The 24,820-nt window shown below is 38.8% G+C and overlaps 3 protein-coding genes across 4 annotated transcripts in view; 1 reads left to right on the top strand and 2 right to left on the bottom strand.

The window, feature by feature from the left end:
• Window positions 1-24,820, top strand: part of LOC306999562 (uncharacterized protein) — an 825,164-nt gene that overhangs the window by 124,289 nt on the left and 676,055 nt on the right. The window lies entirely within an intron of this gene.
• Window positions 1-24,820, bottom strand: part of LOC306999729 (uncharacterized protein) — a 113,997-nt gene that overhangs the window by 85,483 nt on the left and 3,694 nt on the right. The gene's annotated exons all lie outside the window — the stretch shown is intronic.
• On the bottom strand, window positions 5,368-24,783 carry LOC306999640 (uncharacterized protein). Its single transcript, XM_079614512.1, has 2 exons — window positions 22,667-24,783; window positions 5,368-8,771 (listed from the first exon to the last, which is right to left on the bottom strand). Exon 1 carries the CDS (start codon window positions 24,112-24,114, stop codon window positions 22,684-22,686), a length of 1,431 nt encoding a protein of 476 aa, XP_079470638.1. The 5' UTR covers window positions 24,115-24,783; the 3' UTR covers window positions 5,368-8,771; window positions 22,667-22,683.

Raw genomic sequence — 24,820 nt, 5'->3', positions numbered from 1 at the left:
CTCTCGTTAGAGTCACAAATGATTTGCTCTTATCATCCGATCGTGGTTGTATCTCTCTATTAGTATTACTTGATCTTAGTGCTGCATTTGACACCATTGACCACAACATCCTTTGGTAACACTTTATAATAACTGCACGCTATTTATCATTAGTTAAGCATTAGTAAACAGTTAATTCATCATTTATAAAGCATTCATAGACATTAATAAGCAGTTTATAAATACAGCTACAAATGCTTTATTCTTGATTTACAAGCATATCTATTTCTAATTTCTAAATGAAGTATAGCATTATTTACAAACCAGTTATTTAGGAGTTGTCAGTGATTCATAAGATCACTTAGAAAGTGTAAGTAAATGTAGTAAATTCATGTAGTTATAAAGCATTTAGTAGTGGTGAGTTAACTATTTTGTGAGCTCATCTAAAGTGAGGACTATTCATGGCTTGTAAAGCATTTACAAAGGAGATTTAAAGGCTCATTTGTCTTCTCAACAGAAAAAAATAAACAAACACAACACAGTAATACAGAACATAGAAATATTAACAGCCTTTAAATCTCCTTTGTAAATGCTTTACAAGGCATAACTAGTCCTCACTTTAGATGAGCTCACAACAATAGTTAACTGACCACTACTAAATGCTTTATAACTACCTGAATTAACCATGAATTACAGTAGAAATTCATGTTAATAAAGCATTTACTAACACACTAAGTAACTATTAATATACGCCTGAATAATAAGATGTATGAATGTACATTTAAATAGTTTATTAATCATTTACTTATACTTTCTAAGTAATATTATGAACCACTGACAACTCCTAAATAACTGGTTTGTAAATAATGCAGTACTTAATTTAGAAATGATAAATTGATCATTAATAACATATGAAAATATGATTATTAAACACATTATAGATATGCTTTTAAATCAAGAATAAAGTATTTTTAACTGTATTTATAAACTGCTTATTATTGTCTATTAATGCTTTATAAATGACGAATTAACTGTTTACTAATGCTTAACTAATGATTAATAGTGTGCAGTTATTATAAAGTGTTACCCATCCTTTTAAATAGACTCGAACATTATGTTGGCATTAGTGGAATTGAACTAGCATGGTTTAAATCATACTTATCTGACCGTTATCAGTTTGTAGCAGTAAATGAAGAGATGTCTTATCGATCACAAGTTCAGTATGGCGTACCACAAGGCTCAGTACTAGGACCGCTGCTGTTCACTCTGTACATGCTACCATTAGGAGATATCATTAGGAAACATGGAATTAGCTTTCACTGTTATGCCGACGATACTCAGCTGTATATTTCTTCAAAACCTAACGAAACCTACCAATTCACAAAATTAACAGAATGCATAGCTGATATAAAAAATTGGATGACTAGTAATTTCCTACTACTAAATTCAGAAAAAACAGAGATTCTAATTATTGGACAAAAAACTTCCACACGTAATAACCTAGAGTACTGTCTAACACTTGATGGCTGCTCTGTTAAGTCTTCGTCGTCGGTTAGGAACCTGGGTGTGCTCTTTGATACCAATCTTTCATTTGAAAGTCATGTGTCTAGTATCTGTAAAACCACTTTCTTCCATCTTAAAAATATATCTAAATTGCGTCATATGCTCTCAATGAATAATGCAGAACAATTAGTTCATGCGTTTATGACCTCAAGGCTAGATTATTGTAATGCTCTACTGGGTGGTTGCCCTGCACGCTTAATAAACAAATAACAGCTAGTTCAAAACGCAGCAGCTCGAGTTCTTACCAAGTATGACCATATTAGCCCCGTTCTGTCAACACTGCATTGGCTGCCTATTAAACATCGTATAAATTTTAAAATTTTGCTGATCACTTACAAAGCACTAAATGGTTTAGCTCCGCAGTACTTGAGCGAGCTCTTAACGCATTATAGTCCTTCACGTCTACTGCGATCTCAAAATTCCGGCCAGTTAATAATACCTAGAATATCAGAGTCGACTGCTGGCGGTAGATCCTTTTCCTATTTAGCACCAAAACTTTGGAACAGTCTTCCTACCATTGTCCAGGAAGCAGACACACTCTGTCAGTTCAAATCTAGACTAAAAACACATCTCTTCGGCCTAGCATACACATAACACATTATAGACTTCTATAACTAAATGTTAGGCTGCATAGTTTAGAACAGCCGGGACCGGGAACACTTCCCGTAAATCCTGATGTACTTGGTACATCATAAGAAGGATGGCGTCTACGCTAATATTAGTCTCTCTGTCTATCCCGAGGTTTACCGCTGTCCACCGTATCCAGATCTGATGAAGGACCAGCGCCAGGACACGACGACGCCGCTGACCTGAAGTGTCAACCAGTCTCTCCTCCTCTCCACTCCGACTTCAACCAACCGGAACTGGACAAATACTCTTATTCATTCTGAACTTGACCTGTAATGCTCCTGAATCATAATCATACACTGTTCACTCATTGGCCAGAGGAGAACGGGCCCCCGACTGAGCCTGGGTTATCCCAAGGTTTTTTTCTCCATTCTGTCCCTGATGGAGTTTTGGTTCCTTGCCGCTGTTGCCTTGCCTTCTGGCTTGCTTAGTTGGGGACATTTAATATTCAACAATATTATAGATCTGCCTTAAAGGTGGACGATGATGAAATTGTTTTTTGTATTATTTTCATGTTATCACTGTGAAGCTGCTTTGATACAATCTGTATTGTAAAAAGCGCTATATAAATAAAGGTGACTTGACTTGACTTTCATGTTTTTGAAAGAAGGCTTTTATCATCAAGGCTGCATTTATTTGATCTAAAATACAGAAAAAACTGTAATGTTGTGAAATATTACTACAATTTGAAATAATTGTGTTCTATGATAATATACTTATAACATTTTATACTTTTTTTCAGGATTCTTGGTTAAAAAAAGAACAGCATCTTAAAACGTACTTATATGTACCAATATACACTACAATTCAAAAGTTTGGGGTCAGTAATTTTCTTTCTTTCCTTTTTTAAAATAGTCCACATTTTTGACCAGTAGTATTGTACTACTATTGCTGCATAATTATCTATGCTAGCATAATTATGTTTACTGCATAGAAACTGTGTATCAATATACATACACAAAATACAGGTGACTTGAATACTACTTGATTGGTCGGTGTATTATACATGACAAACAGGCTTCAATGAATTATGTAATCTTTTAAAATATGTGATATGTTGATTTTTAATTGAATCGACACATACCTTTTTTTATTGAAAAAAAAAAACAGTAAAAAAATTGCCGTCGAGCCATTTAGGCCTACACACTGAAAGAACCATGTTTGTCTCTAGAGCATCGGTTCCCGAGCAGACTGTGGGATACTGTACGTTTACACCAGTGCATTTTCATTTTAAAACACATAACCTGAACGTATAACACACACACACACACACACAACTCCGGAGTTTTCGACCCTCGAAAACGGAGACTGACTCTTCAAGTCCAAAGCAAAGACAGTCACAAGTGACGCAACGCGTATGGCAACGACACCTCAGACTGACAGAAACGTAAAAATAAACGTGAATTTAGGCTACTTTAGTTTTGTACACATTGTCATGTTAATTATAATCAAATGCATTATGTTTTATTAATCAAAACTGCCTTGAGAAGTACCATGACTGATGAGCGTTTAAGCAATTTGGGTGTGCTGAGTGTAGAATCAAGAAGGGCTAGGGCCATAAATCTTGATGACTTTGTGGATGTGTTTGCCAAAAAACACAGCAACATGCGAATAAAGCTATTCTGAAGCCTGGTAATCAGAATCAGAGACTAATTGATCCCTGTTGGGAAGTTCTTTTTGTAACAGTAATAATTATTTTTGTTTTCAATTAAGCAAATATATAAATGTTTCTTACACATACTGTATAGCCTGTTAATCAGAATCAGACTATTGATCCCTGTTGGGAAAGTCCTGTTACATAAAGCAAAGACGTGATTGATTCTGTCTTTGCTTTTATTTGTATCTGCCAGTATCTGCTTTCCCCAGTAACTGTTTTGTTTACAATAAATGTACACCTTATGCAAAATATAATCGCAAAATAAAACAGAATTGTTGTGCATCTCAAAATGTTAACTGTACTGTTATTAGTCTATGCACATTATATCATTAGTAACATTAAATATAACACAATAAACCAAAGTATATCAGTAAGAGTTTCCTTAAGTCTTTCTGATAGTTTTCTACAGGCCGGTTTACTACAACAGTAGAATACAATTCTGAAATTATGGTTTATAGTTTTGGTGTGCCACCCCAAGATTTTAGGTGGCCCCATCTGGCCACCCCTATGAAATATTTCTGGAGGCGCCACTGGTTTCATTCTGCAGGGTTCTGGATCACTCTGTTCTCACTGTCCTCTTTAATACACTCAGTCTCTGCAGATTTCAGCTCTGAAGACAAGATCATTAACTTATGAGCACCACAAGCACTATTGTTCCAAGAGTAAAACGCTATTCATATTTATTAGTATTGCTTTAATGTCTCACATGGCTCATCTTAGGCTCAATGTAAAGCATTTAGCAGAATCTGTTCCAGTTTGACACTTGAGATCGGTTCACATCAAATACCCTCACAGATCTCAAACTTTACCTCTAGACTTGACATTCAGTAACAGTTTTCACTCCAAACATCGAGACAATCACACAAACGAACAAAATCTCTCCAGTCTGAATGAACTCAACATATTCTCCTCATCAGGGACGAGAGTTCCTCGGGGGCAGGGGCTCAAATGTAAAAAAGGGACACATATATATATATATATAAGTTTGGGCACTACTATTTTTAATGTTTTTGAAAGAAGGCTTCTATCATCAAGGCTGCATTTATTTGATCTAAAATACAGAAAAACTGTAATATTGTGAAATATTACTACAATTTGAAATAATTGTGTTCTATTATAATATACTTATAACATTTTATACTTTTTTTTCAGGATTCTTAGTTAAAAAAGAACAGCATCTTAAAACATAAATATTTTGTACCAATATACACTACAATTCAAAAGTTTGGGGTCAGTAATTTTATTTCTTTCCTTTTTTTAAATAGTCCACATTTTTTACCAGTAGTATTGTACTACTATTGCTGCATAATTATCTATGCTGACATAATTATGTTTACTGCATAGTAAACTGTGTATCAATATACATACACAAAATACAGGTGACTTGAATACTACTTGATTGGTCGGTGTATTATACATGACAAACAGGCTTCAATGAATTATGTAATCTTTTAAAATATGTGATATGTTGATTTTTAATTGAATCGACACATACCCTTTATTATTGAAAAAAAAAGGTTAAAAAATTGCCGTCGAGCCATTTAGGCCTACACACTGAAATAACCATGTTTGTCTCTAGAGCATCTCACCACACACCATAGGTGGAGAGGAGAGATTTGGCTATAGGGTGATGTGTGGCTAATGCCTAGTTCACACTACAGGATATACAATCTCTGCTTATCCATCCTTTCACCCATATTCTTTTTTTTCGAGGTTCTAAACAAGTCATTGTGCAACAAACTTTTTTGTTTTTCTTCGTCATTTCACATTCCACTTTTCGCGTGTGCTTTCGTGACAAAACGTGGTTTGGGGACCGGGTAGTCATTGGGTGGCAGAGTTGTTCTCAGCTTGTGTAGTGTGTAACCCCCTGTTCCAGATCATTTACGTGGTGTCACGCAGTGTGAACACCACAACGACTTCAAGACTCCAGAGCAAGTCATGTAGTCTAAACAGCACAGCGATCTGCCGACGTTTAAAGTTGTGTAGTGTGAACTAGGCATAACTTACACAGAAGAGACTTTGTTGCTCAGCACATGAAAATAAACTACTTACCGTGATTTCAGACGGTGTTAACCCTCTGGGGTCTAAGGTGTTTTTGGGGTCCTTGAGATGTTTTGACATGCCCTGATATTTGTATTTTTTTCAGTTGCTTATAAACATATTAGTATTTTTTTCAGTTGCTTATAAACATATTAATGGCAAAGGTGTAATTACACTCTATTTAGCACGAACATGGCTATCATAATATGTGAGCAACATGTATGTACATGTTTGCATTTTTGAGAGAATATTATTTATGCTTGGTTATTCAAAAAACTCAAACTTAAATTTTCTGATATAAGACCACATACGACCAACTTCACATATTCCCACAATACTTTTGACTAATGGATGTTGTCGGCTAAATTGTTTACTTCAAAATTATCTGAAAATCATCCGGGCTAATCGTTCACATTAAACAATAGATTGATTTAAATTTTGTAAGACACTTTTTGTTTGGAAAGGCAATATGCAGGTGGGCGTGAATGATCCAACAAGGTCATGAATAATGTCCTCATTCCCACCTGAGAGAAGACAAAGAAGACCTGCTAATGCTGCATACTAATGAGCCTTTCATTCAGGTGTCACTGAGCCTGAGCCATCACAAGAAAGAATGCAAAGACAACACACACACACACATATATATATATATATATATATAACTACAGAGTTGGTTCAGAGTTGGAAACATCTTGAAAAAAAGTGTATTTTTCCACAAACTGTGTATGCTTGCAAATTGTATAATATCCAAGGTAAACATTTCTAGTAATTGTGCAGTTAATTCTCATTCGTATTTCAGAAAGTTTTGGATGTAGGCTATCCTCTCCCCAAATTTGTCACTAATAAAACAAAAATAATTTAAAGAGAAGGCTTATATTGACCTTTTAAGATTTTCTTTGCACATTGTAAATTAGGTTTTGATGTGGCAGTAAAAACTTTATAATCTATCCAAAACGAAATGTTGTCTTTCATATTTCGTCTGTAACATAGGCTATCGTCTTTTATAGGCTGTATATTAATATACAGTATATTAGCCTAGGGCATAAATGTTAATTTGCAGTTTAATATGTTGCTTATACAAAGACATTTTATTTCAACGTATTCAGTCGATTTTTACTCATCTCAGTAGGCAATATAGATAGTTTGCTAAAAGCGATATTCATTCACACACAGACACGCGCGAGCTGTAGGCTAGTAAACAACAACACGCGTCTGTGCTGTTCATTCATTCAAACACAGAAACGCGATTCAAATTTAAACAGTCTTTTGCGGTTTACAGACACCATTTCATATCGCGATTAGAACAAAGCACTTACTGATGATCTGCAGCTGGATCCGTTGTTAGGCTACTCCAGCACGTTTGAGGTAAAATTTCCAGGATTATCACGATATTATTATTCCTCACAGCGAGTGTGTTTTCCAGCTGTTGTGGGCGTTGACTGGTTTGCGTGTGTTGCCTCAGATCTGCGTTTGAATAGCGCGCGCTCTCGATGGGCGTGTCACATTAGCAGAGTAATGAGCTGGCAGAACCATAATGAGAACGGCTTATCTCTCGCTCTTTATATATAGATTACATAAACAGAGAATATTTGTTTTAGTTTTGAATTAGATAATTTAAAACTACACACTTAAATGATTATAGAGATATATAGCTCATGTCTGAGTGAATAGTATTCGCTGAGTTTTGTTTAAGTTTAGAGACGTACTTCAGAAAAAAAGTTCACAGAGACAGAGAGGCAGAAAGCACACCCTGTTTACTTTCTTTATTTTACAAAAGCACAATGTTATATTTCGATTGTAAGTGGACACATAAAAAAGTAGACATTTAACAGCTTATTTTTTCATATTTCTCTGTATGACCAAAACCAACAGAGTATTTTAGGTCTATTTTGCTGCTATGTAAAAAAAAGACCCCAGAGGGTTAACGTGGTTTCTCCACTGTATGGATCTTCATGTGTCGCTTCACTTTTAAAAGAGAAACTCTTTCCACACTGATCACACTTGTGCGGCTTCTCTCTGCTGTGGATCCTCTCATGTGTTTTCAGATTTGATGACTGACTGAATCTCTTGCCACAGTGTGAACACTTGTTAGGTTTTTCTCCAGTGTGGATCCTCTCATGTCTTTTCAGATGTGATGACTCACTGAATCTCTTGTCACAGTGTGAACACTTGTAAGGTTTTTCTCCAGTGTGGATCATCTCATGTGTTTTCAGAGATAATAAGTGACGGAATCTCTTGTCACAGTGTGAACACTTGTAAGGTTTTTCTCCAGTGTGAATTCTCTGGTGCAGTTTTAAACTGTCCGATGTAGTGAAAGTCTTCTCACACTCAAAGCACATGTACTCTCTCACACCAGTATGAATTTTCTCATGTCTATGTAAATATTGCAGCCGTGAAAAACTCTTTCCACACACAGAACATGAATGTGGCTTCTCCTTCGTATGAACTGTCAGGTGTATCTTCAGGTGTGATGAACTAAGAAATGTTTTGCCGCACAGATCACATGTGAACGGCTTCTCTCCGGTGTGGATCCTCATGTGACGATAACGATTTGTTATTTGTGTGAAACTCTTTCCGCACTGATCACATGTGAACGGCCTCTCTCCGGTGTGGATCCTCATGTGACTCTCAATACGTTGTTTGCTTGTGAAACTGTTTCCACACTGAGTGCAGGTGAAAGATTTCTTGGCTCTTCTTTTCTTTAAAAATGTCTGTTTAGTCTTTGAGTAACTCAAAGGTTTTCCTCCAGGTTGGACATGATGCTCCTCCTCCACTTCACTCAGTTCTTCACTCTCCTCCTTCACTTCTCTCAGTTCTTCACTCTCCTCCTTCACTTCTCTCAGTTCTTCACACTCCTCCTTCACTTCTCTCAGTTTTTTACTCTCCTCGCTCTCTTCCATCAGGTCTGACATGAAAGAAAAAATATTAAATTAAAATTTCAGTACATCGTATTAATTAAAAGATCGAAATGGATATAAAAAGTGAAAGGACATTGTTGTGGCAAAAATTCATATTAAACCATCATCACTGCGTAGGAGACACTCAGAATCAAAAAAGTCTTTTTTAAAAGTATTTATTCTTGCAAGAAGGCTCAGTCCCCACACAGAAGTTACCCTGTGAAGTGAGTGGACAGGAAGAGATGGGCAGCCTTTTTACCATTTTCAAGGCCTTTCTTCAGCAGGCTTCTTTCCACAGATAAGAGACCCATTGTTATATAAGTTTCTGTTTATCACTTAGTCATCACTTCAGATCACCAAAAGTCAATACTAGGGTCAAAGGTCCTGTCCTGTGTCCCATATGTTCTTGTTTATATTGGAGAAGTGGTTTATCCAAACATCTCCATTCTGGATGGCGAGTTCTTGATGGCAAGTTTTGTTTAGTGTGTTCCACTGTTTCCAGAACTGTTTGCATTCTAAGGATTCTTAAATTTCCTTGCAGCATCCAACAACGTTGAACTTGAAAAATGTTTTTGCACAAGTGCACTTGCTAAATGAAGGCGGATTGAATGAAATGGATCAATCAAAAAGCGTTGTTTATTACCGAGCTGTAGTCACGCACTGAGAGAAATGTAAATGTAAAATTACACAATTTTTAAACTACCGGTACTCAAAAAAGTACAATTTGTGGAAAAAAAACTACTTAGGCCTAATTACAGTAACGTGAGTATTTGTAATTCGTTACATCACAGCACTGATGATTATATGTCCTCAAACTTTACATGAATGAGGTACATTTCTGTGTCCTACATGTTTCACGCAACCCTGTTACTCCTGACATGATTTTCCTCCTTTTAAAACAGAGCATTTCTTAAAACTGTGACACAGGAAGTGACATAATCTGGGCTCTTTCTGATGCACGATGGGAAGACAAGAGAATAATCTCAATCCATTGTCTCAGTTTTTACACAAACTGCAGCATTGACTGTATTCATCAACCCTGTTACCAAAGTAAGAAGAATCTCTATAACCAGGGCTTGACATTAACAACAATCAATATAAGTGTCTCAAATCTCCCTTTACTGACCATTTGTTGAAGAAAAACCCAGAACATTCTGCACCATTTCATAGTTGAACTGTTTATCTAAATGTGATGAAGTGCTTGAATGTTTCTAACATGAATGTTCTCCAGCATCATGAATGAATGAAGAATAAACACCAACCTCTTTGTTCTTCAGGATCTTCAGTGTGTTTCATTCTGCAGGGTTCTGGATCACTCGTGTTCTCACTGTCCTCTTTAATAAACTCAGTCTCTGCAGATTTCAGCTCTTCCTGATGCTGTCATGCTCGTCTTCACTTGTAGCTGATGGGAATTTACAGCATTTATTGGGGAATTACAGTGGGAGGAGCTTCACTGCTGATGTGATTGCAGTGGGAGGAGCTTCACTGATGATGAATCACTGTGGGAGGAGCTTCACTGATGATGAATTACAGTGGGAGGAGCTTCACTGATGATGTATTCCAGTGTGGGAGGAGCTGATCTGCCAAAATCAAAAATATAAATCACTGAGTTTGTTTTTATAATAAATGATAATTGATCGCATTTTGTGACTATTTTTCCTGCCGGTGCGACCAAATATTTATTTAGGTTGCGCTCGCGTGACCACAAAGTTGCCAAGCAGCACCGAATGCAAACAAAATGAGGAACGAAAATGCGCAACTCATTTATCCTTCACAGACTCATTTAGCTTTTTAATGAATATTAAGACATTATGAATGATAATAATTCAAGTTAATTTCATCTACACCCTAAATTAAGCTTAGTGCTTTATTGTCAGCCCCAATGCTACCAGATATTTTTGGTAAAACTTAGTGGCTCCGGTGCTGCTGCCCTCAAATGTTAGTCTGGAGCCTGTGAACTTCTGCACATTGTAATATCTGTACGTTAAGTCTATTTATTATTAAAGAATTTGTCAGTATTACAGTTATTTTGGGGGAAATGTGAATAATTGCATTACAAGCTGATTTGAGATGTGCCCCTACATTTTTTGCTTGTGCTCCTAAAATTTTCAGTCAGGGGCTACAGCGCTCCTAGTAAAAAAAGTTAGTCTGGAGGCCTGGACATCTAGAAATATATTTTTTTTAAAATGAATGTAAATTCTAAACCTTAAATTAAATTAAGAAAAACAGTTAAAATCAAACACAGAGATAAACGTATTTAGTAGCCAACAAATGCCCTTAAATGAGCTTTAAGTGACAATTTACAGGAGATCTGAAGACATCAGCATAATAAATGAGGTGAAAACAGGAACTATTGTCATGAAATAAAGAGTGTTTTCAGCAGATCTGTTAATATTGATGAGCCTCAGACTATCAACACTCATTCAACAAGCCATTCAGGATCATCAGAAGATCATCTCACTTTATTCTGAGTGTTTGCTGTTAGAAACACCCCAGCCAACATTAATACATGGGCCCCATGTGGGTTATATCTGGCAGCATGGGTTCCTTGTGGGCATGGGCTGAACATGGGCAATTGATGTGGGTCCTATGTGGGTTTCACAATGTGGGTCACATATAGGTATGCCCATGTTGGATGATAATATGGGACCTTCATAGGACCTATGTGGGCAAAATAATTTCATGCTTAAAATACATAATTTATATATTTATAAATGTAAACTTTTGAAATGATAACATTTGGTTGATAGTCACTATTATACAAATAACAAATACTATCATAGATGGGATCTGATCAGCTTTTTAAATAAAAATGCATTATTTTATATTGTGATATTTCATTTTATTTGAATTATCATAATTACAACGTTCACTTGCCTATTAATTTATCTAACATGCATTTTATTTCCAATTTGCAAAGCTGGTAATGAGAGAAATTAAGTAATGTCAGAAATTAAGTGGGTCCCATATGGGACCAACTGGTTCAACATGACCTAGTCAATGACTGATGACACATTACGCTTGACAAAGTAGTCGTGCTTCGAATGTTTTTAATTACAATTTTTTTCACATAATATCATATCATTTTATCATATGTCATATAATATTTGCCAGGAAATTTTAAATACAACTATAAAGATGTTAAATATTCAAACGACAAGAATTCCCGCCCAGGCGCAAGGATACAGTTTCTTTCAAAAGTAGATGAATGTTGAAGGGCGACATGATAACATCGCTGCTGAAGGACCGCTACACTACAAACCTTCAATAAATTATTCTCCTCACAAGAACTCTGGTCAAGCTTATGTGGTGGAAGTTTTATGATATTCATTGATCTTTAGTAAAATATAGATGATTCAAAGAATGTCACATGTGTGTCTCTCACTTGTAGTGAGAGAAGATGATGTTTATGTACCTGGGGAGGCAGAAGGGAGAGACACTCCAGAGAACAGACGAACAAGGACCTCTGACCTAGAATGTCAGAAGGCCGTTTGCTGAAGGAGGGCTTATGGGCCAACTAGTGACGAATCTAAACTAGTGTTATGGCTTCTTTGTCTATGGAAAACTACTGGATGGAAATCTACTGGGAGGAAGGCTCTGGGGGGGAAGAAGACCTTGGAGATTAGGATAAAATAGGGGCGGCAGTGGCTCAGTGGTTCATGTAGGTTGTCTACAAATCGGAAGGTTGGTGGTTCAATGTGGGTTTCACTGGTTCAATCCCCGGTTCCACCTGACCAAGTGTCGAGGTGTTCTTGAGCAAGACAGCTGCTGCTGCTTAACCCCAGCTGCTCCCGACGAGCTGGATCGCCTTGCATGGCTGACACCGCCGTCGGTGTATGAATGAGTGAGTGAATGGGTGAATGTGAGGCAATATTGTAAAGCGCTTTGGTGGCCATTGGGTCTGTGAAAGCGCTATATAAATGCAATCCATTTACCATATCTAATACATTGGCGAGCCACCCCTACCACTGGTCGGCCAAATACAGCAAAATCTAACAATTTGGCGAGCCAGCCAGGAGAGACTGACAAGAAGAGAACTCACCAGCTGCAACAAGGAGTAAACGGAATAGTTTTCGAGTATTTGAAGTTCAAAAGACTGTGGACACAATTTATTTGAATCAACTGGATCCGGTCTCAAATATCCTAATTTGGAGAGTGAAACTTATCAGCTCTCTAAAAGAACATCTTCTGAAAAGAATAATAGTAGACCAGTTTGTAGTGTAGTCATTTGTAGTGTATTTGTAGTGTAGTCACACATACTGTGTATTGTTAAGAATTTTAGGCTTGGGCCTTTTTCATGAATCTGTAGGAACCTTTCAAATGATTTAGTTAATTCTCCTGAAACTGAAGGAGCTATAGAAATAAGTTTTATAGCTTGGCCCTGTTCTTTTGAGTCTCTAAGAATAATTTAGGAAAGAGGTTTGGTCCGTTCTCATGGGATTGTAGGAGCTATTGAAATAAAGTATAAGTTTGGTCCTTTTTTTCTGGAGTCTTTAGGAATTGTTAAAGAAACAATTTAGTCTGTTTGTCCAGAGATTGTAGAAACTGTATCAGGTTTGGTCCTTTCTCTAGAGTCTGTAGGAATTGTTAAAGAAACAATTTAGTCTGTTCATCTAGAGATTGTAGTAACTGTATAAGGTTTGGTCCTTTCTCATGAATCTATAGGAACCTTTTAAATGATTTAGTTAGTTCTCCTGAAACTGTAGGAGCTATAGAAATAAGTTTAATAGCTTGGCCCTGTTCTCTTGAGTCTCTAAGAATCATTTAAGAAAGAGGTTTGGTCCGTTCTCATTGGATTGTAGGAGCAATTGAAATGTTTGGGACTGATGTTGCTGCAAGAACTGGTAATTCCTGACTGGGTGCTAATTCAGTAGCAAATATAAGATTAAAATGTTTGGGACTTATGTTGCTGCAAGAACTGGTAATTCTTGACTGGGTACTAATTCAGTATCCAATATAAGATTAAAATGTTTGGGACTGATGTTACTGCAAGAATTGGTCATTCTTGACTAATTCAGTAACCAATATTGTAGTTTTGAATTAAACATTCTAATTGTGTTAGAAACTAGAAGTTTATTTGCCTTCCGATGAAAGATGCAGAAAGATTGAAAGTCTAATGTCTAAGGGACAAATTTAAACCAATTCAGGTTAGGACTCAGAAAGAACTGAACAAGTCAGGAGTTTTCTTTTCTAGAAATGAAACAAAGAAACTTAGTTTAAACGTGAATGTTTTGTTTTGAATGTAGGATTGAAAATTAAGTTGAATTTGTAATGATGTGTCTGTGTGACTGAAATGGTCAGTCTAAAAGACTGCTGAGAATTTAAATCCGAATAAGCACATGTAACGGCTCTAACAACTTTTGTTTTGTTTCCTCATGGCTGAGTCTGCACTAAAAAAATTGTAATGGCGCTGCACTGAGGCCAACAACAGAAAGACATGGAACGGAACCTCCAAATTTTACCATTGATCAGATGATGGACAATTTGAATGCATATTTGGGCAAACGGCTGGGAATGAAGAAGTGCCATGATGACATAAGCCAGAAGTACGGCATCAAGCACTCAGTGAGTGGACCATGGGCCTTGCCGGACATTAAAAGGGTTTACGGAAAGACACATCGCTTAAGGACAAACACTAAGAGAGATGGATTATCTGTTATTCTGGACAAACCAATTCGGCAACATTTGCAGAAGTGTGAGGCTGACAAACTACACCGAGAGATCAATGCGGAAAAGGCAAAAGTTCGAGCACTTGCTGAACAACTGCAAAATGAAAAGGAAAAAGAAAGACTCTTGAATGATAATGACAAGCTGTTAAAGTTGCTTTCTGGACAACAAAATCCCATAAAATCTAGCAGCAAGATAGAGAAAGAGTCACTCTATCCATTTAAAGAGCTCAAGAAGGTTCAACAACGTCATTATCTGCTAGGAGAAAGTGGCAGCAGCTCGACTGGGAGCCCTGATGACAGTGATGTTGAACCTGAGACACATGCTCATGTCACCAAGAAGAACAAAAAGGTTAGACTCGCTCCTGTAATTGTCAAAAACAGAAGGACTGAATTTGAAATTGACAATGAGGAGGAGGATGGTCAGAGAAAAACTCGCATTGTGACAAAAGTGGTAAAGAAATATGTTCCATATAGAACATACCAACCAGCTTCTCCAGAGCAAGTTGACAAATGGTCAAAAGAATTGCCAGACGTGTACAAGCAACCACGGAAAGCTTGGCAATTTCTTCAACGCTTACAGAAAATCTACAATTGACATCCACTAGACGGAGTAATGATTGCTAATGTGAACTTAAGAGACAATGACCAAAAGAGGCTAACTGAAAGTGTTGAAAACAGGGTAGGTGAGTCAAGAAAACATTGAGGCTGGGTGGGATGCTGTACGAACATTCTTGTTTGAACTGAAACCTGCAGAGGTTAATTGGGCTAGAATTACCTCATGCATGCAGAAGACTGGAGAAAGTGTTGCAGAGTTCGAAGACCGCTTCACACAAATTTGGTTGGAACATGCTGGTTTAAATGACAGCGAGGATCTTGACAAGGACACTAGCATGCCTCTGAAAACTGCCTTTGTAAATGGACTGAAACCTGAAGTTTCAAAAGCCCTCAAAATCCGATATGACGACTGGGACAGTGTTGGAACATCTTTTAATCAGATTGTGGAGTGGTCAGCAAAGATTGAAAGAACACATGAAGTCAAACTCAGAGCATTGCGACCAAAGACCATGTCATACCACAAAAGGACAATGTCAGGGGTGATAGTAGAAAAAAATCCTGAGCCTGAACTTTTTTCCCTGGGAGGTAAGCAGGCCCCTAAGCCAAGATATATGCCCATATCAACATAACTGTCAAGCGGGATCCACGGGTGTGCTCCCCTGGGAGAACATTTTGATAAATAGTACCTTAAATGATTTTGATATTACAATTTTTATTTTTTTATTTTTTAATTAGGGATACACCGATACCACTTTTTGCAGAACGAGTCCGATACTTTCATTTTTGGTTCTCGCCGATACCGTAACCGATCCCTGCATTTTCACTACATTTGTAATTTTTAAATTTATTAGTAGATAAACCAAAATAATATAAATCATATCAGTTGGCTTAATTTGTTCATCAAATATACATATTTATTTCAGTTATTTTCATGCTTAATTAAGCCTGCTAAAATGCATTGTATGAACTTCTGTTACTTTCACTCTTCATTCTATTGCTCTGTCATATTCTATCTTTAATTTAATAGTACAGCACATACTAAGAGCAGCTCCAGAAAGGCTCAGTGCTGAGGTTTGGGTCAGTGGTACAAATGTTTAGACACCAGTGAAATACCAATTATTTAATCCAATTTTGATACTATAACAAAAACTACCAGCCTAATTAATGTGAAATATTATTAAAGACAAGTAAGCAGTCAGTAACAAAATAAGAACAAATAATCAATTTCAAATAAATACAATAGAACAAAGGCAGGCTACAAATGAATTAAACAGTTTTTCGGGTAGATCTAACAGGTACAGAAATTTTAATAAAGTATTCAAATGTGAAAAAATTGCATATTCATTAGTGTATAAATTAAATATAGATGTATATTTTTGTAAAGTTAAAAAGGGTAGCCTAGTTAGTCAAGAGCAGTGAGTAATTTATTTGACCATTGTTTATTAACATTAACCTGTTAGCCTGCAGCGCCACTTTTGAAAAATCCCGAGAAATGGCATACCCAAACTAAGAACAGATTCATTTCATGTACCCTTTGCACTAAAAGCACAAGTATAGTCTCATTTGAAAGCTGACACCTGGCACTTTATTGGAAATGTAGAATTAATTATTGTCATAATGAAACAAAGTTTGTATGAATAGCTTCAAAGTTGTGTAAGTTATTAGAAATTTATTTTTATGAAACATCTTCATGAAAATTAAATTGAAGTTGGCACTGGAGCAATCTAGAATTGCACTCCAGCTAAAGCCACATGTCTGACCATGTTATATTTAAAATTTGAAGGTGATAAGTCTAAAACTCTGCATTTAGTTAAATGTTTTTTAAGATCTGATAATTTGATTAGAATTTAAAATGCAAACTTGTGTTTATTGTCATCTATAAGCATCTATTCAGTCTATTGTCTCTGTTGTTTTGTGGTGCAAACGAGCCCCATTCAGTGTCAAGTCTCTCCTGCTCACATTTCACACATCTCCAGCCTGGTTATGGCCCTGGTAATATGCATTTCTTTTGTTTGCATTATAATTGCTAACGACTGTCTATTCACGCTGTTTCACCCCCTAATTTGTTGTATCAAAGTTCTCACTTCACATTGAAACTGTATCAAATGCCTTTCTTGAATAAAGAAACAGTTCAGTAAGCATTCCTATTTAGAAAAATTCATAAAAATAACAGCTAACGTTAGATGGCAGGTGCACCTGAGCTAGCTAACGTTAGCATGTTAGCTTAGCACACCATCAATACACGACATTTATGAGATTAAAACCATGTTTGTGCTCCAAACTTACTTTACAGCTCAAGTCGAGTGTTTTAAATAACCTTCTGCGAGCTTATTTGGCTTCAGATAAAAAAATCAGACAGAAAATGTATTCTTTTATTAGTATTATTAGTATTCTGCACGATTATAAAGTCTATATCGATTACCATTACATTATAAATATAATCTATTATAATAAAAATACCTGACATGGCTCGAAGAACACAGGTAAATCAAATATCATTGCAATCATGTTTATTGTCTTCAAAACATCTTTATCTGCATGTTACAGCGATCTCTGATAGCTCTGTTTATGTGACTGACGTCCTGGAATGTGCATCATTGGTTCTTCTTCGTGCTCCCATATTTGGACAAAACACATGTGCATAGAGCCATAGAGCGCCCTCCGGCTGCTGGTATGGATTGAAAACACAGTACATCAGAGTATCCAGCGCTCTTTATGATAAAATCGACGCATTTTGATATAAATTCAATAAATATTATTCCTGTCTATAGAAATCTGATGTAAACCTATGAGAATCTATCAATATTTCTCCAAATCTGCACATTTTTGAGCCAAAAGCCCTGAGGGACGTTGTTTTGTCACGCGCTGTCATGACAACACCACGGGAGTTTTTTTATGAATGGAGCAGCTGACGCTCATAATTCATATTAAAGGTATCGACTCATTTTTTCATTACATAAATCCTGACACAAATTAAGACATAACTGTCACTATAAGTTTCTCAGAATACAATAGTGGTCAAATACTGAAACGTGAGACTTATATCTTTTTAATGATGTATAGTTTGTCAAGGTAATAACATTAAATCTGATAGTAACTTTGAACTATTAAAAAAAAAAAACGCTTCAGTGCGTCCTCGCTCTGACTGACGGTTAACAGGTTAAAACACAGCAGCAGATTTATAAAAACTGCGGCCCCTTTAAGACGAACGCACGGACCCCATTTGAACATGGCTACGTTCACTTGAGATAACCGACTTTGTTTACTAGGATACTCACCAAGACGGGCGTTTTTACATAATTTTGAGTGAATTCGTCCGTACAAGTGCAAGACAATTTAATTCAGTATTTGAGCGCTGGGACACTGGTTTGCGCGGCGCACGCTTTGGATGTTTGGACAAAAACGTCCAGTAATAATGTAGGGAACCACTCGTTATACATAAATCGGGTAACAGTTATGTTTTTACTTTACTTAAGTTACATATACAATTTAGTTTTCATCCATATAACACGCGCTGAGTGTCAGCAATCAAGAGCATTCAACAGATTTGTGCCCGCGGGTTCTCTCTCTCTCTCGTCAGTTAACGTTAATAATAATCTACATGGCTCGTTTTGATGTCTGTGGGATGAGCTCGACCCTCTCGCGCGTCTGATCCACTGCGCGGTTTTCTCTTATCAGCTCGCGCACCACAGCTATCTGTTACTACACAGTAGTAGTAGTAGTAGTAGCCTTTATTGACGCTAGTCACAAGTACCAGTGAAATTAGCCATCAACCTGTCCATGCACAAACATACATACATACAATATGACAATGGGGTAGACCATACAGGAAGACAGAGCATTGAGGAAAATAATACAGCATGACATGAGGATAGGTGAGGGGAAAAAAAGGCAACTCCCAGACTAGGCTCATGTGAGGAGTACAGTCTGGGAACAGGAAAAAAACACCTCAGCAACATTAGCACATAATCAGTACATGAACCCACAAGACTTGCAACAGGGGAGGGGAGTGGGGGATGAAGGTAACCCAGCACAGGCAAACAGCCATCCGGTCCTGCAGCCATTTTCGGCGCTGGTCACAGACCCGCCCGCCAGGCTGGGGGGTACAAAGCGGCGAAGGCGAGGGATTCGGGGTGGGGGGGGTGATTGCATATCTGTATATTTATGTAAGAGTTTGTGTATGTGTAGGCCTGGAGATTCGCTCCGCCTGGCATCCAAATCTCGGTGCCTCAGTCCGCAAGATGTCATAGCGCTAACACAGCAAGTTGCCTTGGAGACAACCTTGATTAGGTCCCAAACAGAGTCAACAATCAGCAGGTGTCTGCGAGAGATGGGGGAAGGAACGCAAGAGCGGCTCACTGCAGTGCTCTTCCGGGGGAGTTGTTGTTCCAACAGCGGCCTTGGCCGAGGCCAGTGCTGGTTGAGGGGGGCCGAAAGCAGATAAGATTGGGATTATTTGGTCTTGGGGCGAGTAGCCGCATTCCTTTGCACGATTACTCTCTTAGTCCATTCTGGTCCATCAGCTTTTGCAAAGCCGTGAGCTTCTCCATGATGTTATGTGGTGGGGTGGTGATGGCGCAATGGATAAGACACATGCCTTTGGTGTGAGAGACCCGGGTTCGAATCCACTGAGAGACACCAATGTGTCCCTGAGCAAGACACTTAACCCCTAGTTGCTCCAGAGGCGTGCGACCTCTGACATATAAAGCAATTGTAAGTCGCTTTGGATAAAAGCGTCAGCTAAATGAATAAAAAATGTAAAATGTAAAAATGTAAATGTTATCCCGATTTCGGGTCACCTCCCTGATGTTATCCATAATGCGGTTAATAGTCCCCGCCTGAGTGCTGACCTCTCTGCCCACTGCTTCAATCATGCCGGGCAGCATTGTGGGGGTTTGGACAGCTGTCACCGTTTTCTTAATTTCTTGATAAACCAGGGCAATGCCTAATCCAGTCAGCAAAAGACCTGTTATCATGGTTCCGAATAGGTAGATATCTTCAATGTCCTCCACGGAAAGAGCCGCCAGACACACGACCCGCCACCTCTCCCACGCGTCCATCGTGTAGCCAGCTGCGAACGTTCGGGCAGGGCAGTCAGGTTCCCCCGAACCCAAGCTTCTTGTCGAGAAGATGGTGTCAATTGCGTTGAGAGACCAGTTGATCAAATCCATGATTTTTAGTTTGGAGAGCAGTGCGGAGAGAGTCTCTCAAAGTTAAGACATAAGACTAGACGAGAGGAGCGAAGCAGGGAAGGTCAGGGGGAGGAGAGGGAGAGAAAATGCGACCGCCTTCGTTGAGAGCCAGAAGAAAAAAGGTGCACACGATGCATGGTAGTAGGCCTATCGGTTGTTGGTTTCGGAGCTTTTTTACGAGTGCGAGTACATGAGCTCGGTATCGATGCATCCCTGTTTTTAATAATTCAGGCACTTTTCAAGTACCTCTTAAAAAAAATATGGCTGTTTTCAAGGGTTTTCCAGGACTTCAATTTAAAAAAGTCAAATTCAAGTACTTCAAGCACTTTAAGCACCTTGTACGAACCCTTGCACTCCATGACTTTGGCTACGTTTCGCAATGCCAGTGTGGGAAACACATTCAGTGTATGGGAAATACAAAACGAATTTGCACGTGGAGTGACTGCTGAATTAATCTGATTGGCCAAAATCAACCCCTACCCTATTACCGACTGGCTGAAGTAGGCTTACTGGTGTGGTTTAGTGAAAGTCTCTCAGATCTTGGGAATTGTCAGATCAATCTTTTGGCGTGACGCCGGAGCGCTATCAGGCCTGCAATGTGGAATGAGCATAAAGAAAATGAAGATTGTAGACATTCAAAAACTCAAGGAAGATGCAGGTATTGCAACGAAGAAGGACACTTTGTTCGTGATTGCAAGCTGCGTATTAAAACATCAAAGCGATGACGAGGATAACCTGTTGAAAAGGTTTCAGCAGTTGACAGCCAAACAAAAACAGACTCTGCTAAACGCTGTTGAGTCGCAGGGAAACTGAAGAGCCTCTCTCTGCAGCACCAACAAGTGAAATCTCATCCAACAACTGATGGACAATATGTGTATGCAAAAACGACAAATGAAGACACCACCCCAAAGTTAAAAGCATACACAGACGTCTCAAGAACTGAAGCCAAAGATGATGTCCTAGTAGATGGTGCTGCTATACAAGCCGTAAAGGAGAGAGGTGCACATACAGCGGCATTAAGACAACTAAAGCAAGTGTTGCCATGTAAACTGATTCAAGATAAAGCATCCAGAAAACAAATGCCATCAGTGGTGGAAGCTAAAACAAAACTGCATCACGACAAGCAATGCAGTAAGGATGACCACAAGGAAATTGGACTATGCCCTTTTGAACATGTCACCGGCCGGCCCATGTCCAATGAAAACCTAACATCTGACAGCCTTGCCCAAACTGATGAAAGACTCAGCCTGGTAGGACACAATGCCAAGAATCAATTTTCACCATTAGAATCCAGGAGGGAAAGCCTTCAGGATCTCATGGTAACTGATGAAGCAGTTAAGATGCAGAGAAAAGATGAGTGGACGACGTGATTTGAAACATCTGCCTAGAGACGAGGGATAGACGGCAGTTGTGTTTATCAGAGTCCAGATATGGTTCACATTCACATTCAGTTCACATCCAGAACCAATATGTTGTGTAATGCGCATTCGCGGTCAACACAAAATAAACAAATCGCTCTCTGAGATAACTCGATAGTCCCGAGTCATATTAAATTTTCGTTCATGAACGACACATCACTAATCTGTACTGACAAATTAAACATTCCTGATGGTTGAACACGAGTTAATAGATATCAATCAATCAACAAAGTGTCCTGTGCTCACCACACACCGGCTATAGGTGGAGAGGAGAGATTTGGCTATAGGGTGATGTGTGGCTAATGCCTAGTTCACACTACAGGATTTTAAGCCCGATTTGCAAGTTAATGAGCTCGGCGATAGGTCGGGCTGTAATCGCGTGCAAATCTGTGGGTGATCCGCGCTCGACAATCTTTATGTGTGAAAATAATTGACGAATCAAAAACGCTCGCTGACACCTCGCCGACAAATATCTAGCATGCTAAATATCTGGAGCTGTCGGCCAACTCGACAGCCTGTGGTGTCGCGAGGAGCAACAGCCAATGATCAGCTTATCATCACATAACACACAAGCCTTTTGTATTTGTAACCATCGTTACCAAACCACAACACGAGCAGGAGCTGCATTTACATTATAAAGATGTTTTACTCTCCTCCAACTCTCTCTGACAGACAATCCCTGCTGCCCGGTGTGCTTATCCATCCTTTCACCCATATTCTTTTTTTTCGAAGTTCTAAACAGATCATTGCGCAAGAAACTTTTTTTTTCTTTTTTCGTCATTTCACATTCCACTTCTCCCGTGTGCTTTCGTGACAAAACGTGGTTTGGGGACCGGGTAGAGTCATTGGGTGACAGTTGTTCTCAGCTCGTGTAGTGTGTAACCCCCTATTCCAGATCATTTACGTGGTGTTACGTAGTGTGAACACCACAACGACTTCAAGACTCCAGAGCAAGTCACGTAGTCTAAACAGAACAGCGACCTGCCGATGTTTAAAGTTGTGTAGTGTGAATTAGGCATAACTAACACAGAAGAGACTGTTGCTCAGCACATGAAAATAAACTACTTACCGTGATTTCAGACGGTGTTAAAGTGGTTTCTCCACTGTATGGATCTTCATGTGTAGCTTCAGGTGAGTTTTAATAGAGAAACTCTTTCCACACTGATCACACGTGTGCGGCTTCTCTCCAGTGTGGATCCTCTCATGTGCTTTCAGATTTCCTGATCGACTGAATCGCTTATCACAGTGTGAACACTTGTAAGGTTTTTCTCCAGTGTGAATTCTCTCATGTTTTTTCAGAGATGATGACTGCCTGAATCTCTTGTCACAGTGTGAACACTTGTAAGGTTTCTCTCCAGTGTGGATCCTCTCATGTTTTTTCAGAGATGATGACACACTGAATCTCTTGTCACAGTGTGAACACTTGTAAGGTTTTTCTCCAGTGTGGATCCTCTCATGTCTTTTCAGAGATGATGACTCACTGAATCTCTTGTCACAGTGTGAACACTTGTTAGGTTTTTCTCCAGTGTGGACCATCTCATGTGTTTTCAGAGATATTAAGTGACTGAATCTCTTGTCACAGTGTGAACACTTGTAAGGTTTTTCTCCAGTGTGGATCCTCTCATGTTTTTTCAGAGATGATGACTGACTGAATCTCTTGTCACAGTGTGAACACTTGTAAGGTTTTTCTCCAGTGTGAATTCTCTGGTGCAGTTTTAAACTGTTTGCTGTAGTAAAAGTCTTCTCACACTCAAAGCACATGTACTCTCTCACACCAGTGTGAGTTTTCTCATGTATATGTAAATGTTGCCGCCGTGAAAAACTCTTTCCACACACAGAACATGAATGCGGCTTCTCCTTTGTATGAACTCTCAGGTGTGTCTTCAGGACTGATGCAGAGAGAAACGTTTTGCCACACTGATCACATGTGAACGGCTTCTCTCCGGTGTGGATCCTCATGTGAACATTAAGATAGTGTTTGCTTGTGAAACTGTTTCCACACTGATCACATGTGAACGGCCTCTCTCCGGTGTGGATCCTCATGTGAACATTAAGATAGTGTTTGCTTGTGAAACTGTTTCCACACTGATCACATGTGTACGGCTTCTCTCCGGTGTGGATCCTCATGTGAATCTCAAGACATTGTTTGGTTGTGAAACTGTTTCCACACTGAGTGCAGGTGAAAGATTTCTTGGCTCTTCTTTTCTTTAAAAATGTCTGTTTAGTCTTTGAGCGACTCAAAGGTTTTCCTCCAGGTTGGACATGATGCTCCTCCTCCACTTCTCTCAGTTCTTCACTCTCCTCCTTCACTTCACTCAGTTCTTCACTCTCCTCCTTCACTTCTCTCAGTTCTTCACTCTCCTCCTCCACTTCTCTCAGTTCTTCACTCTCCTCCTTCACTTCTCTCAGTTCTTCACTCTCCTCCTTCACTTCTCTCAGTTCTTCACTCTCCTCCTTCACTTCTCTCAGTTCTTCACTCTCCTCCATCACTTCTCTCAGTTCTTCACTCTCCTCCATCACTTCTCTCAGTTCTTCACTCTCCTCCTTCACTTCTCTCAGTTCTTCACTCTCCTCCTTCACTTCTCTCAGTTCTTCACTCTCCTCCTTCACTTCTCTCAGTTCTTCACTCTCCTCCTCCACTTCTCTCAGTTCTTTACTCTCCTCCTTCACTTCTCTCAGTTCTTCACTCTCCTCCTTCACTTCTCTCAGTTCTTCACTCTCCTCCTTCACTTCTCTCAGTTCTTCACTCTCCTCCTCCACTTCTCTCAGTTCTTCACTCTCCTCCTTCACTTCTCTCAGTTCTTCACTCTCCTCCTTCACTTCTCTCAGTTCTTCACTCTCCTCCTCCACTTCTCTCAGTTCTTCACTCTCCTCCTTCACTTCTCTCAGTTCTTCACTCTCCTCCTTCACTTCTCTCAGTTCTTCACTCTCCTCCTCCACTTCTCTCAGTTCTTTACTCTCCTCCTTCACTTCTCTCAGTTCTTCACTCTCCTCCTTCACTTCTCTCAGTTCTTCACTCTCCTCCTTCACTTCTCTCAGTTCTTCACTCTCCTCCTTCACTTCTCTCAGTTCTTCACTCTCCTCCTTCACTTCTCTCAGTTCTTCACTCTCCTCCTTCACTTCTCTCAGTTCTTCACTCTCCTCCTTCACTTCTCTCAGTTCTTCACTCTCATCCTTCACTTCTCTCAGTTATTCACTCTCCTCCTTCACTTCTCTCAGTTCT

Source organism: Phoxinus phoxinus (assembly GCF_949152265.1).
Source record: "Phoxinus phoxinus genome assembly, chromosome: 1".
Classification (NCBI taxonomy): domain Eukaryota; kingdom Metazoa; phylum Chordata; class Actinopteri; order Cypriniformes; family Leuciscidae; genus Phoxinus; species Phoxinus phoxinus.
The sequence above is the reverse complement of the archived record's forward strand: the minus strand, read 5'-3'. Positions and strand labels throughout refer to the sequence as shown.

Excerpts from the sequence above, each read along its gene's own strand:
- LOC306999640 (XM_079614512.1), bottom strand. The coding sequence starts at position 24,114 with ATGGAGGAGAGTGAAGAACTGAGAGAAGTGATGGAGGAGAGTGAAGAA.